The following is a 15,810-nucleotide window of genomic DNA, read 5'->3' on the forward strand; positions in this document are numbered from 1 at the left end:
TAGAAAACGCCATGTGGAAGAAATAAAGTCGATCTGATTAAAAACAACGGCGTTAGAATTTTGTATTGCAATCTCTTGCATGGGAGCTATCCTATATAGTCGCCCGATCCGGCCCGTTCCAACTTATATACTGCGTGCAACAACTACACAACTTTTGGGAAAGATTCAGCAAAATAGCTTTAAAACTGAGAGACTAGTTTGCGCGGAAACGGACAGACGGACAGACAGACAGACGGACAGACGGACAGACGTACAGACGTACAGACGAATTTGGATTCAGATCGTAATGCTGATCAAGAATATATATACTTTATGGAGTCTGAGATGTCTCCATCACTGCGTTGCAAACTTCTGACTGAAATTATAATACCCTATGCTCTGCAAGGGTATAAAAATACTGCTTCCGAAGACTAATGATTTAATTATTAAATCTGTGTGAAGACTTCGGTTCGGAAGTCTTTTCATGTTTTGTAGTCAACTTACAAGATCAAATCAAAATTCTACAAAAGCCCAAAAGAAGGCAATGAATATTTTGTCCCAATGGCAAACTACATTTCATCTTATTTCAGAAAAATATTTCCTGTATATCTCAGCTACATTTGGATGTTGTTCTTTCTCCAAGGCAATCGTAAATTACATTTTAAGACCCATTAAAGTTCGCACAAAAATAAAAGAAACACAGACGGATTTCATTTGCTCAGGCGTTCTTTTAATATAAAAATATACGTATAATATGTAGATATGCCATAAATATACATATTTCATGATTTATAGGATAACAAGAGACAGATTTTTGACAGACATATATTTCCGCTTGTTATTAGATGTAAACGATATCAAAAAGTTTTCTAGCTAGATGAATGAGAGTTAACTGATTGAGTGGGATGCCAAGCGATTCGCTGGCTTGTTAAATAATTTTGAGATAGGATACAATGAGCGTCGCGACTGTTGCTGTTGTTATTGAAGATGGTTAACTTCTGTTTAGGTATAATACTTTGGCAGCCACAAACTAAGAATGAGCTAGGCAAAAGGTCCTGACAAAGATGCAACAAACTAATAATTAGTAAACAATCAACTCGGACGCTGACAAGGCAGTAAGCTAATGGTTAATGCGAGAATAACTAAGGGTACGACTTAGATGCTAAACTAGAAGGCTTAACGACTAAAGGAGCTTTGATTCACTTTCGCAATTCGGGATTGGGCTGACGCCCGTCCGGAGCTATAAATAGTTTTTAACTAGCTTTATACATGTGTGTTTGGTTGGAAATAATTTACACTTTTTGGTTGCCCTTTAGCTGCGTCGCCTGCTTGGTTACGTGCAAATTTCGCTGCTGGCTGCGCAGGCGTTGCTCGACACGTTGGCATTCAACGCTCCCGTTCCCGTGGACATGCTGGCCGGCAGGCTGGATGAGGATGAGGGCGCGGCTGCTGTTGTCGTGGTGTGCGGGGTATGCGGGGTGGTGGTTGAGTCGGGTTCCGCCTGGTGGGCTTGGGCTTGGGCAGCCACGTTGTTCGTCTTGCTGTTCTCCAGCTTGGCCCTGTTCAGGGCCTCCTCGCGCTCCTTGGCGTCGAAGTACCAGACGGTGATGGCGTAGCGGGTGCGATGAGCGGGCTGCACTTCGTGCGGATTGCGGATGTCCGACCAGAAGAATATCAGCCTGTCGAACTTGGGCTCAATGTCCGCCACCGTTGTTCCGGGCGTTGGACGAATTCTGTTAATAGTTTACGATTAGGTTAATTTGCAAGCCTCAGGTATGTTAAAGAATCCTACCGTAGCATGCCGCCGCTTTCGCTGGCATCCCAGTTAATATTCAGGTAATAGATGGCTGTTATAACGCGTCCGTCCTTTTTGGGGTTGTCCACATGCATCACATAATGCGTACCCGATCCTGGATAGCAGGCGACCATGGCCTACCATTTAAAAACGGTGTGTTAAGTAAATTCTTATGGGAGTTCCTGCCGGTTACTTACCCTCGTCCGCTCCCTAATGTGGTAGTTCCCCAGAATACCGTTATCCTTCATCGTATTGACGCGATACACCACTGAGTCAATCTGGAAAGGAATAAAGAATGATATTATAAGATTAATAAGGCGGGTTATCGCGGATTGTGGTTATGGCTGATAGAAATAAGGAAATTCCTCAAATTTAATTTGGTAAATTAATGTATAAATTTATAAGTAATCTATTTCCTTATCTTGTTGAAAATCAGTACATTAATATCTCCTTTTAAAGACAACAAACACTTTTTTCCAGTTTTAATTATGTATGTATCAAGAAAATACTTATGTTCAGATCGGTAGCGTTATTGGGTTCACCCTATATATGCTAGTGCTCCTACAGAGTTAACAAAACCATTCTGATAATAATTTATAATTATAAGAAAAAATATAGTTGGGGTAGCTTTACGACTAAGAAAAATTCCTTAATTGCTCTTTCGGTTAAGTAATCACAACTCACCTGATTGGTCAGATACCAGACGTTGCTGCAGCCCGGCTCGTTGCCACCAACCCACTTGATCTTATCGCCCCTGATCTTGTCGCCTTTCACTCCTGAGGCCGGAGCATCGGCCATCTGGTTGGTCACCACTTGGCCATCTTGAAAGGCCCCGGCGATGTACATGCTGCGGACCTCGTTGAGGATCTTCAGACCCGTGTCCATGCCCAGGAAGTCGTCCACCACGGACAGGCCGTACTGGTTCATATCACTGATGATGTTCCGGCACAGATCCTCGTAGCGCCGCTCACTGCGGAAAAACGTAAGAGAAACAAAGAACATTAATCAGACTGGGAATTGCGTTTTAGTTGATCGAGAGGCAGAGAGTCAGCCACATCAACCTTTCAAGGCCGCTAATCTGTAATCGACTTGACGATGCCTATGTGGGTGAGGTCACCTTGGGGAAACCCCTGCATTCTACAGACCTAGACAGCGTTTTTCCTCACTATTCTTAGCACAAGTGTTATTGCAAATAGGTTTTTTTTAACGGATCTTTAAGAAAAAAAATACTGCGATGCATACAGTTTTACGACTTTTTTATGATGCCCCCATAAAACAAATATTTTCATACAAGTCAGTGGGTCCCAGTCACGTAGGCCACCCAGATCCGAACGGATCGAGAAAGAGCAGATCCCACAAATTCTGGATAGGCGAAGCAACGCCAAATATTGCGAAAAATAAATAAATAAAACATTTTCGCACAAGTTCACAGAAGCTTAAAAAGTCATAAAGTCGCAGAAATAAAAAATTACTGAAACGTGCGGGACTGTTGGTTAACATCGATTTCCTCGAAATGGGGAGTATAGAGCTTGTATCTTTAGAAAGCAAGTTGTGTTTGGACAACATGTTAATACAATAACTAGTCAAATACACGGACTGTCTGAAGATGAAGATACAAAAAGATGACATTGAAGACCAAAACCAGAAGCCGTTAACCGGTTTTCGTATTTATAATCTACATACGAAAAATTAAAGTTATGAGTGCACAACAAGTGCAAAAAACTTTCAAAGCTCATATTTGGTTTCGGTCAGCGACAGGAGCACAATACATAACTACTGAAGGTGTGGTTCCTTGGAATTCAGTTTATATTTTTTAAGCTCTTGCAGCATAATCTTTCAACCTACGAGATCCTAAAGGTCGTTTTAAGTTCGTGAAAATAATTTACCGCTTATCCAGTAGCTCCCGGAAATATTGCTCAGCATTAGCAGGATGTGCCGAATGCTTGAAAAAATTGTTGTAATCCGTAGTTGTGGAGGTTATCATTTTGCGTTGATTATTCAGCTTGTGATCCTTGTACTTTTGTGGCACTTGCAAAGGTTTTGGGTCCTTTTTGGGTAACCCAGTTTATCAGGCGGTATTTATTAAAGAAGTTTGCGAGTGATTGTTATAGAATTTGATCCTTTTTTGTTATGGTTTTGTAAGGAGAGTATTTTAAAGCGAGTTTAGAGATACTATTAGGGGCACTGTTTCTTTTTTTTTCAGAACCATTTAGTAAGGAAGAATGGTTCTCGAGCGACTTCTTCTAAAATTCACGCAAAACTGAAGAAAGTTTGAAATCGCCTGCGAGTTTTATGCGAACGCGAGCCCCGATCATTAGAGAAAAAGAGAGCGAGGGAGTTAGAGAGAGACACCGGTCGTTTTATTATATCGTATATCGGTGTAGGGCGCCGCGTATTTGCAATCGTATTGGTGGGCAGGTGTGAATAATTTTTGATTGCAATTGTTGTGACCAGCTGCAGATATTGAATATATATGTATGTACGGTAGCTTTGTTTTGTTTCACTGGCAGCTGTTTGGTTTGAATTGCTTTTGTTTATGCAGCGTTAGTCACGTTTGTTTATCGTTTAGATTTGGTAAAAAAATTTAAGTACACGAGTGTAACAGCTGAAACGAACCGCACTCGTTGCCGTTCGATAGTCGAATGTTGGAGCAACGACTGTCGCTCTCGCCCAGTACCGTTGCCTTACGCATTAGTAGAGAGGAAGAGAGCGAGGAAGAGCGGAAGAGATTAGAGAGCAGGTGAGGTGTTTTTAGCTAGTTTCTCGCTATTTTAAAAATTAAAGCTATTTTTTGATATTTTTATAGAAACTAATTTACGCTTTACCATAATGCGGATTTTCATCAAACAAAACGCGAAGAATCAGAAACCACGATTTATACAATGCATACATTAATTTAAGTTTTAATTTTAATTTAATATTTTGTTAATATCTTGAAGTTTTAAGTCATGATTTTAGTTGAAGTTTCAACAAAACACCATCGATTTAACTTTAACTTTTACTTAGCTGGTCTGAAGATTCTTTACGGACAGCTTTTCTGAGTCCTAGCTTTTTTCTCTGACTCATCACTAATCATGAGAAATGTTAAAGGGCCTCGGAAGCCGAGCAAGCAGCCGCTTGAGGCGATAAGCAACACCCTGGTAAGTGTGAATAAATATTGGAAAATGAGGCCAAAAAAAGGTAAAAGACAGCTGCAGATAAGCGCAAACCGATTTGGACATGCAAATTTAGAGAATCAGATCCAAATCGCAACGATACATGGAAGCGGGAGGGCGGTACTAGTTCCGCTCGCCCTTCAAATACAAAAACACTCAGTAAACACAAACAAAATGCAGACGGAAAAGCGGGAAAAGGCAAGCGCAACAAAAGTCACGTAGCCCAGCACACACACAAACGCAAACGCACATGCGAGCGCACCCACACACTCATCCGCAGGGGCACACGCACAGGCGTTAATGCGATAGCCAAGAGTGTTAGAAAAAGACAAATGAAAACGAAGGGAGTGCGAGCGGCGCAGAGATATATATTTAAAATGTTTGATACAAATATCTGCTAAAACACTTTGAAAATAAACACACAGATGAGCCACAAAACGTCGGAAACACGCGGAAGCTTTGCAAATGTACGGACCACAGAATTGGGTCAACGGCCCAGTTCAAAGTCGCAGACAAAACGGTTTCACTGAAAAAAAATCTATGTATATGCTAAATTTTGAAAGGAACTCTTCTTGCGAGTAACCTTTTGAACTGTTTTAGATTTACACAAGGGGGGATAAACACTTTTTGAATGGGAGCAAATAACATGTTTAATAAAGGGATTTATGTGCCTAAAATAAAGTAGGTAAAAAAGTTATCATGGTTATATACTCCTAAATGAGAGATTTACTAAATCATTTTGAACTATTGATGTACACATATGTATCTGTAAGTTTGGACTTTCACATATTTGTTTTCTTTCCTGAACACCAATTCGCTTAAACTTCTGCTAACGCAATGCGAGAATGACAATCCTCAAAAGCAGCATTTTTTTTTTTGGAACACTAAAGCTAATTTCGAACAATATTAAATGAAGCTAAACTGTTACGAAATTCTTTCAGTGCAAACATGTTTCTGTGAACATTTCAATGATCGATGCGAGCCCTTCGTCTGTGATGTATTACGTGCTACGACGGCAACTGCGGCACGTGCACCAAACACTGCCCTCAGCCCTTCGAAGTAGATGAAGATTCGGCGGGGTAAAGGGGCGGGGCAGGCGCACACGCACTGAGCGATAGGCGACCTTGATGACGTGCGTCAGGCTACGTAGCTCGCTTTGGTTTAATTTGGGTTCGAGATCTATCGTCGGATACCACTTAAGTTCGATGATTGAACTTAAGTTAATTAATTATTTTTAATAGAATGGATTACAATGAAAATTAAAGGGTGACAAGAACAGGAGGAGCTTCTAAAATACAAGACACTAATTATAAACTATTCTGAGAGCAGTATTCAAACTTTACCTAGCCAATTTCGTAAATCGGTACTGTTACCATAAAATCAATTGTTTTCGCACGTTACTATTGTACATATGTACTTTACTAAAAAAGTCATTTACCTTTTTACATTTTCATTTACATATTTTTAGAATGGGAAAAAAATAATTTTTGATTAGTAAAGCTTAGATTCAGAAATTGTATTAAACACTTCAAAAGGATTAGGCCATGATGCAAAACACAAAGTGATAAAAAAATTTTTAACCGAGTTGAATAACCCTAAATTCAGATTTTTAAGCATTACTTGTTTGTCTAGATTCCTTTACATTTCCGAAAAAAGTAAGTATATGCATAATTTATACTGTACTTTCTTTTTGGAACCCAGGCACTTTTAAATAATACAAACATTATTTGCATACGTAACCAATAGGGGAGTGCAATGCTTAATATTGAGCTGTGTATATTATTAATCCGGGTACGAACATATAAAAAAAAGACCGGCTGAATGGATATCGACCTTTCTTATCATACATGACATTGAAAGCCAGCGACGGATGAATGCGGTTTTGGGCGATCTGTGTTTATCAAGTTTTGCGCAATCACATTATTTATTTTTCCCGGCAAGTTGCTTGACAGGCACACCAGTAAATTTAGCACATTTATAAACAATGCCGGAATTTTGCAAGCCCCTGAAAATGAGATCACGTTGGCTTGACTGCTAATTGTTTGATAAAGAACAACACATCTCGCGGCAGATTGAAATCTCAGAGCTAAGGCAAATGGTGAATCCTGATAACACGATTTGAACGATACGCTTGCGTATGCCCGGCACGTAGACAAAACGCTTTGGACTAACCTGGTGAACGGACCACCCACTTGGGGCGATAAGCAGCTCAAAAAGAGGCGGCAGACATACACTTTCTCACAACATTTTTTCAACTTTTGATACAAAAAAATAAAAATTAAAAAAAACGTGTCTTTAAAAAACACTCACACATTTATGTAATTTAAATTCTAAATAAATTATTTAAATTCGGTAATAAGATATTAATAAATAGGTTAGTTACAGGTGTTGAACTTATAGCAGACAAAAATCAATTATTAAGTGGGTTGTATTATTGATAATTTAGCCAGATTCGTTGGACGTTATAATGTCCACCGATAGCGAGAGTTTCTATAATATTGCGATGTGTGCGGTTGTGCATGTTTGTGGTATCTGTTAATGGCAGGGTGTAAAGCAAAAATAAATAAATAAGCGAATATTAAAGATTCGGACGCAACGAACTGCGCAAAAGAATAATTACAAAGTCAGCACCGTGCGTTCGGGAAAATGCGACTGCAAGTGTTATCAGATCGGCTGAGGTCGCCATAAGCAATATACTGCCGGGCACGTAATGCCAAAGGTAAATACTCGGACTGGAGATGTGTCATCTAATCTGAAGATTACTAAACTGCTTACTAAAACACTCGATCACTACGTCATCACCAGGGCTAACAGAGTTATGTTTTTAAATGAAAAAATATTTATTTCCATATTTTCGCCTTTTTCCCTATAAATCCATATTTTACACAATCACTTGAATAAATCCATATTTTGAGCAATAAAGTGTCTGAAAACCTATAGAAAGATATCGTTTGCCTTATACTCGATAATAAATAATGGAAACAAAACAAAACAAGATTCAGTATTTATTCTATATTTCTTGCTTTCAGTTCTTATGTCTCTTAAATTCATTTTTATCATATAAACACATATTGAGTGACAAACGTCGTAGTTTTGTTTTTACTAATTTGACACAACATGTCATATTGTTCTGCAATGATCTTTGAGACAAACGGCGTACGTTTGTTTGTAGCGATTTCTAATTGTTCATTGTCATAAAAAGTTAATATGATCGATATAATCGTCTACGTTTATCCATTTTTTTAACTATATTTATCCCTTTTTTCGTCTATACTACCTATATTTATCCATATTTATCTATTTTATTCCATATTTGTCAACTTTTTCGTCCATATTTCGTCCATATTTCTCAATTTTTTCGTCCATAAATCCATACATATTTTTACGTTTTTAAGAACATAACTCTGTTAGCCCTGGTCATCACAAATCACATTTTCGATCACACTCATGAAAAGGAAAGACTAGGAAATTATAAAATAAATTATGTATCATTGTTCGCACAAACTTTAAATTTATTAAAACTGTCGGTTAATGTTGTGTACTTTTTATTACTTCTGCTAATCCCCAAATCAAAAGTAAACCAAAACATATAATATCCTGAAAGATTATTAAGATTATTAAATAAATTCAATTATTAATATAGTTTAAAAAAAAAAACATCACCATTGCTTTAACTAAAGTTTGTACGAGCACGACTTGAGTTATATTTATTTATCTAATTCTTGTATACATTACTAATATACTGTTATACTGTTATACGGTTATATTCGTTTTAGAGAAACGGGAAAAATTAAAAAACTGGCTAGAGTGGCTAAAGCGACTCTTTCTATAAAGCACATGTACATATGTACAATGTATGTATGTATTTCTGCTAAAAGAGAATTCCAATATCAAAAAGTTAACATTTAGTTTTCTATAAAGATTTAAATTAAAAGAGCCATAAAGTATGTATATCATTCACTCTGGATGATAGTCATCGACTTTGTCATATTTTGTTTTCTTTAGTGCCGTTCCACAGAAGTGGGCACGTATCCGCTTATCGTTAATTGACTTGATATGCAAGCTAAGATCGTCGAGGGGAAGGACGGGGCCTGCGACGATGAGAATGCACATGTTTGCCCTTAATCTTGGGATATACATACATACATGTATATACATATGTATGTATATTTCGTTTAGCGGACTCGATGTTTCCACAAATTACAAAAGAAAATTCAAGGGCACGGCGTTGTGGCGTTTAATTAATATTGTTCTTGAGGTAAAATCGTGGCTGATCAAATACCAGATAACAGCAACTGATTTCTAGATAACATATAAAAGGTAAATAAGACATTTTTATTGAGTAAGCCAAGACTTAAAATGTATATGGATTTTATCAAAATATTTAATTAATTTTCCGATACCTTCCAAAACCTTTTTAAAACCATTTTTTAAGTAAAAAATGAAATTGAGTAGAAAAGACGTAAAAGTCAGAAGGTAGCAATTCTACAACTTATTTACTCAAATACACACGCTTTCGACTAAAAGACAGAATATACAGAATATACTGAAAAACAAGATTCTATAATCTTCTTGTGAGATCTCCGCTTCTGTGGATCCGATTGGAGCTGATATGGAATACAATCGCCAGCCGTGTCCCATCAGGATTGTGGAGGACTGCGGGTGCGCTTTTTTGATGGGCACCACAGGAGGATCATTGTTCCAATTCCTCAAGGGTTACCGCAACTCGCCAACCGGTTTACGGCGTGGCCTGTACGGCGGATTTGAGTCGTTGAAGTTGCGGACTCCGGCAATCGCCGGGAGCTTTGCCATTTGGGGTGCCACCTTCAGCACGGTGGACTGTCTCATGATTTCTTATCGGCAAAGGGATGACCACTGGAACTCGGTGCTCAGTGGAGCCGCCACTGGAGGAATTTTGGCTGCTCGCAACGGCATTCGGGCCATGGCCAACAGTGCCTTTGTGGGCTGTCTCGTTTTGGCCATGTTAGAAGGAGCCGGTACAGCCGTGGCCACAATCTATGCATCTGACGAAGATGGTGCCACAGTCTTTGATGTCAAGCAACCGGAGAGACCCCAATGGGAAGCTTCGTTTGTAAATTTGGTGGACTCTGAAAAGAAGACTTCCTCCATCGGTCAAGAACTGGCCATCTCGGAGTTTGGGCGCGTGCTGGATAAATGTCGAGTCTATAGGGCCCGGAAATTGACGCTGCAGGATACGGGATTGGATATTTTGAAGGGTAAAGAACAGGAGCGGATGGAACCATCGCCATCGCTGCTGGATCTGGTCAAGCTCGCCGATATTATTTGATAAACCAACAAAACTCTTTAATTTTTGAGTCAATCTTGTGTTTTCGCGGTCCCTTTTCTAAATTATGTGATAGTGAATTAACGTTAGGCTAACGATACTCTCTGTTGATTTATTGTATTTTTGTAATCGCAGCATTCCTTAACATATTAAAACCATTTTCTTGGAGAGCTTAGCTTATGGTCTTCTTTATCCAATTTATAAAATGGTGGAATGAGACGATATCCCAAATGTTTTGTAAAAATTAAATATTAAAGGGGTACAGACGGAATCATGAAAAAATCCTAACAAAAAAATGTGTATATTTATAAACTAATGTTTAACACCTTATAATCTGTTACGATAATTACCTTCCCGATCCCATGAAGCTGGCATCCGCCAGTCCAATTTGAAAGCTGGAGCTCTTCTCGCCATGATGATGATGATGATGGTGGGAGTGGGAGTGGTTTTGGTGCTGCAGGTGGTGATTTTGACCCGCTTCCGTTTCCGCTGGACCCGTCTGCGCTTGGCTATCCGGTTGTCCGAGGAGATTCAGCAGGCTGTCCACCTCGGCGGGCCAACTCTGCGCCTGGTGGGCAGGCGTCATCATCTGGGCGGTGGAGCAGTTAGCGCCGGCGCCACTGCCCTCCAGATTGGCGGACGCCACCGCTTGTTGCAGTTGCTGAATTTGCCGCTGTTGCTGCTGCTGGTGCTTGTTGTTGTTGCTGCTGCTGTTGACCTTTTGGCGGGCCAGAAGACGGCACTCGGTGCGGTGAGTCGGCCAATCGAGGTGCTGGTGGGCGGGGGAGCAGTAGTAGACGGCCTTGCACTTCGCGCAGCGCAGCAGCTGTTGCTGGGTGCCGCAGGTGGAGCAGCGCGGGGGGTCCATTGCCGACTTGGATCCGGAACGGGAATCGGAATCGCTGGCTGAGTCCCTGACCTTTCCGCGACCCCTACTCATTGCATTTTCCTGGAGAACCGAAGGCGTCTACTTATTTTAACCTTGACTGCGCTCTCTGTTTTTTTCTTGCTCCACCTTCGCCCCAGTTACACACACACACAATCTCGCACACACACTAGCACTCACAGATTACGGCTATCAATTATCAATGCGAATTACGGCACGCGGCTCGTTTTAGCCAACATTTCACTGTTAGTTCGCTTGCGCTTATTTTAATCACGTAGGCCACCACAGAATTAGCCAAATAAACAAAAAAAAAACACAATGCACACACACAAACGCACGGGCAGCTATATGTGCATTGTTGTTTCTTTTGTTTGGGATTATTCTCACTTGGAGCTGTTTTAAGAACTGGGATTTCACTCTGTGTGCTCTTTGGTCATGGGCCTTGCTCTTGGTTATTGTTTGGTCGTTTAAGTTGCGGGACAAAACGTTAAAAAGATGAAAAAATGTGAAAAATCTTGACGCACAAACTTTTTTGCTCGTTAGCGATGTACTCTAACCGATACTTGGCGATGCCTGTGGTGTTGTACAGCACTCAAACCCGGCAGAAAGGCCATATCGATAGCCGCTAGTGGTGGTAAATTCGTACTGTCGCAGAAACACAAGCTCAATAAGCAGTCGTATTCGAAAATAGCCTGGCATACAGTATTCAAGATTTTTGAGTTCTATAACATCAAATATTAAATAAAATTGTATTAAAGCATGAAAATGAAATTGGCATTTTCATAAGAAAACTTTTATTATATAGCTACACAATCGATAGCCGGTAACTTGAGTGCCACCTCTATCAGAACACTTCTTATCAGAACCAAACAGATGCTGGACTCTTGGGTAAACATTAAATTCGCGTGATAGTTTATTCCACTGATAAGCGCAATGCCGACAAGTGAACGTGTGGCCAAAGTGGTGCTGGTGGACATCGAGGGTACCACTACTTCGATCAGCTTTGTGCACGATGTTCTCTTTCCCTTCGCCAAAGAGAACGTGGAGAAGTTCCTAAAGGAATCTTGGGAAAACGAGGATACCAAGCAGATTGTCAAGGATCTGCAGCAAGTGCCTCAGTTTACGGACTACAAAACCACGTTAAGTGCTCCATCTACGGAGGTTGATGTGGGTCTTATTACCGATTTTGTGCGCTACCTAATCGACAAAGATCTGAAGGTTACGCCGATGAAAACGCTCCAGGGTCTCATTTGGGCTCAGGGTTATGCCAGTGGAGAGCTCAAGGGACAGTAAGTTGCACAACATCATAGAATTCATGTTTTGCCCCCTGTCTGAGTAAGAAACTTCTCTTATCAAAATCATACTTACTTTTTTTCTTTACTATTGTTAATTTTTAGTGTATATGAAGATGTGCCCGCCGCCTTTCAGACTTGGAGTGCGGCTGGCCTCCGGATTTGCGTCTACTCCAGTGGGAGCGTGGCCGCCCAGAAGCTGATATTCGGGCACAGTATAGCCGGGAACCTGCAGACCCACCTAAGCGCTCATTTCGACACGCATGTGGGCCACAAACAAGAGCAGAAATCTTATGAAAATATAGCTAACGAATTGGGAGAGGAACCGCAGCAGATACTTTTCCTCACGGACATTCCAGGAGGTAGGACCTTAAACTCTTTGTATTCTATCTAACTGCTAGTCCTTCCTCGCATTTCAGAAGCTGCTGCTGCTCGCTCTGCTGGACTGCAAGCCATTATCCTTCAACGTCCCGGAAACGCCGCCTTGACGGACGATCAAAAAAGCAGCTACGAGGTTATTCCGGACTTTAAGCCACTTCTTAACCTGAAACTGCCGAACAATAAAGCGCTGGCGTAGATCGATCCAAAAAAGTATGAGTATATTGTGACTAGGTGCATGGAAATTAGGTGATTCGCTAGAGGAAAGCCCGGTCTACGCTGCAGAGGTCGTCGCCGCTGTCGTGGCTGGGCGTCTCGGTGGTCTGTCCCTGGGGCCTTCTTCCGGACCGCTTACTCCGTTGGGACTGCCGTGAACAGGACTTCTCCGAGCCGTAGATTTTGCGCAGCTGCTGCAGCTTGGTATCGGCATCTGGCACTGTACACTCGGACTTCTTCTTCCTCCGCTGGCGGCTGCCCTCGCAGGAGTGCCGCAGCTCCTCGCTTCTGCAGGTGTGGGTCAGTTTGCCCACCTCCGGGCCCCAGAAGGTGGGACCCTCGAGAAGAAGTGGGGCGGACTTGACCCGCTGTCGCATCATTTCCATATGCAGTTCGTACTGGCGCTCTTGGAAAGCCTGCTCCGCCTTTCGGGTGGCCAGCCGGATGGATAACAACGCCTTGTGCGATTCGCTGAAAAAATAATGATTAAAGGATGCTCAATTATAACCGTTTGGAAGACGAGTTTATGTACTATTGTACTCACTTTAAAGACAGCGACTTCCAAGCTGGCGTCTTTCGCACCTCCCAATCGAATTGCGGACGCGGATCGTGGTAGGTGCAGTTGTTCTTTAGCTCCTTAACCTTTTTCCGCGAAACTTCAGCCCTCAAAGTGGCTGCCAGATTTGGACGCGACACCGGATGCAACGGCGACACACTCGGCGTCCGTCGCTGGGCAGGTTCCTCTGGCAAATGGAAAATGCTCAGTGGAGCCAGAGCCTTCTCCTCCTTCGAAGCAGAGCCTGGCTTGATCTTCTTCCCCCTGCCGCGTCTCCAGCGAGCCCTTCCTGCAGTTGAGGCACTACTACTGCGCTTCGAAGAGGCGGTGGGCGATTGTATATGTATCTTGGGGACATCTTCCTGCTTGCAGCGCGGGAAATAGTTGCTCTCCGACGGCTGAGCAAGCTTGGAAGGCTTAAGACTCGGCGCTGAGGAGCTTCCTTGTAGATCGTTCACGCTGAAGCACCTGCGCAACATTTCCCTCCGGCACTTGGCTCGCTCGGCCGTGTGCTGGCCGGGATTAGCAGTTGGCTGGGTGCGGTTTTGGGGCTGACTCTGGTTGTCGGTCTGCGTTTGGGTCCCGTTGCTGCTGGTGGACTTTGGCCTGCGGAACTCTGCTTCAAAATTCTTAAGGGACCTCTTGAAGTCCGCCACCTCCACGGCGAAGTCCTCCTTAAAGCTCTTCAAGCGACTTAAGTCCCTGAGGCACTTGTCGTACTCCTCGCTCAGGCAGCTGGAGTTGGGCGTGTGTACCACTGGATGAGGGACGCAAGCTTCCTCGTGCTTGGGTATTACTACGATTGCCGGCGGAGTGACTGGATCCAGCACCAGGGGACGTTTTTTCATCTTACTGCCCTTGGACGACCGCTTCTTGGACTTGCCGTGGCACAAAGAACTGCTGCTGGCACTGGCACATCGTTCCCGAGTTGTGGCAGCAGCTGGCTGGGATCGGAGTTCGCGACTTGTGCTCCTCAGACTTTCCAGCGTGGAGTAGAACTCCGCCTGGTGCAGGTGTTTCACATCGCAGTAGTCTGTGGGGATATTAAAAGAAATGCACAATAGTTTATTATTTTTTAAAATTATTTTAAAAAAGTTAAGATTAAATATATTTCGATTTAAGAAATTCTTTAATGAGGAGTCTTATAGTTTTTGGGTTTTTTTTTTTATAAATATTGAGTTTAACCTTAAATGTTATTTATTTTATATATTATATAATGTTTAACCATGAATTCAACGATTAAGATAAAAATAACATTAATTTCCTTTGTCTGATTTTTATAAGTGATTTTTATGAGTTCTTCTATTGACTGTAAATCTATCCAATAATAAACTGGCAATGGGTTTCCTAAATAAGTGTATCGTTTACTTAGAACACCCATTTATGAAATCGTTTTCCCTTAGTATTTAGTTCGGGGAACCAAACGCACCTGGTATGCTGTCATAGAATTTAGCCAGGGACCTCACTCCCATCTGGCTGCTCCACGCAGGTGTCTCTGCCTCCGGCGATGCAGTGGGGGCCGTGTCCGGCGGCTTCTTACCGCCGAGGGAGCAGAGCTTGGGGCGATTGTAGACAGGAGCCGGACAGTTGTTGCACGGATCAATGGGCACTTTCACACAGGAGTTGAGATAGTGCGAGCTCATGCTGCGAAAAGCGGAAGTCTGGCCTGCTGGAAAACGGTTAATTGTTGCAAACGCGCTTTATCAATACCGAGCGCAACCTGGAGTTGTTGCCAGCGGTTACCTTCCGCTGTTTGTTTTTGTGCACTTCCGTTTTGGCCCTCTATTCGCCAGGTCACGCACCGACTTGCTGTCCTGGTTTCGGTTGCACTTCGTCCGCGCAGTCGCAAGGAGTTGCAAAAATTTCTGCTCGGACTGCGATGTCTTTAATACCCTGTTTCGGTCTTTTATTTTAAGTATTTTAAGTTAAGAAAAATAAAAAGCAGCGCTCTGTTTAAACTTTATGAGGAATCTGCAAATAGTAAAACGTATTTAGACCAAATAAAAGGCTGCTCTAAACCGTTAAGATTGTATCGAATTTCCTGGCAAAACATTATAAACAATAAAGTATTATAAGAAATTTTTACCAAAATAATATTAACTATAATCAGAATACAATTAATAACTAATACAATTTATTGAGTAACACTTTTTTCATCTGTCGTTTAAAAGAAAATCCATACAACTGAATACTGTTTTAATCCAGGAATTCAAAGAAGAGGTCTGCCAGTGGTTATATGATTTGTATT

At 41.7% G+C, this 15,810-nt stretch overlaps 4 protein-coding genes across 5 annotated transcripts; 2 read left to right on the forward strand and 2 right to left on the reverse strand.

Moving 5' to 3' along the window:
- Positions 1-687: 687 nt before the first annotated feature.
- On the reverse strand, positions 688-11,688 carry LOC108090180 (egl nine homolog 1). 2 transcript variants are annotated; one of them, XM_017188764.2, is made up of 5 exons: positions 10,585-11,688; positions 2,459-2,744; positions 1,972-2,052; positions 1,772-1,911; positions 688-1,712 (listed from the first exon to the last, which is right to left on the reverse strand). In XM_017188764.2, the coding sequence occupies exons 1-5, from the start codon at positions 11,172-11,174 to the stop codon at positions 1,313-1,315; spliced, it is 1,497 nt and encodes a 498-aa protein (XP_017044253.1). In that variant the 5' UTR covers positions 11,175-11,688; the 3' UTR covers positions 688-1,312. The 2 variants fall into 2 exon arrangements, with proteins under 2 accessions (XP_017044253.1, XP_017044254.1); XM_017188765.2 differs by lacking the exon at positions 10,585-11,688 and adding an exon at positions 3,661-4,422.
- LOC108090181 (probable mitochondrial import inner membrane translocase subunit Tim17 4) lies at positions 9,325-10,409 on the forward strand. The gene has a single exon (XM_017188766.2). It carries the CDS (start codon positions 9,542-9,544, stop codon positions 10,235-10,237), a length of 696 nt encoding a protein of 231 aa, XP_017044255.1. The 5' UTR covers positions 9,325-9,541; the 3' UTR covers positions 10,238-10,409.
- Positions 11,689-11,835: 147 nt separating the features above from the next.
- On the forward strand, positions 11,836-13,003 carry LOC108090240 (enolase-phosphatase E1). The gene is made up of 3 exons (XM_017188837.1): positions 11,836-12,409; positions 12,518-12,774; positions 12,832-13,003. Exons 1-3 carry the CDS (start codon positions 12,054-12,056, stop codon positions 12,987-12,989), a joined length of 771 nt encoding a protein of 256 aa, XP_017044326.1. The 5' UTR covers positions 11,836-12,053; the 3' UTR covers positions 12,990-13,003.
- On the reverse strand, positions 12,987-15,305 carry LOC108090239. Its single transcript, XM_017188836.1, has 3 exons — positions 14,992-15,305; positions 13,551-14,595; positions 12,987-13,477 (listed from the first exon to the last, which is right to left on the reverse strand). The coding sequence occupies exons 1-3, from the start codon at positions 15,203-15,205 to the stop codon at positions 13,048-13,050; spliced, it is 1,689 nt and encodes a 562-aa protein (XP_017044325.1). The 5' UTR covers positions 15,206-15,305; the 3' UTR covers positions 12,987-13,047.
- Between the last annotated feature and the right edge of the window lie 505 nt (positions 15,306-15,810).

Source organism: Drosophila ficusphila, unplaced genomic scaffold, assembly GCF_018152265.1.
Source record: "Drosophila ficusphila isolate 14025-0441.05 unplaced genomic scaffold, ASM1815226v1 contig_791, whole genome shotgun sequence".
Taxonomy (NCBI): domain Eukaryota; kingdom Metazoa; phylum Arthropoda; class Insecta; order Diptera; family Drosophilidae; genus Drosophila; species Drosophila ficusphila.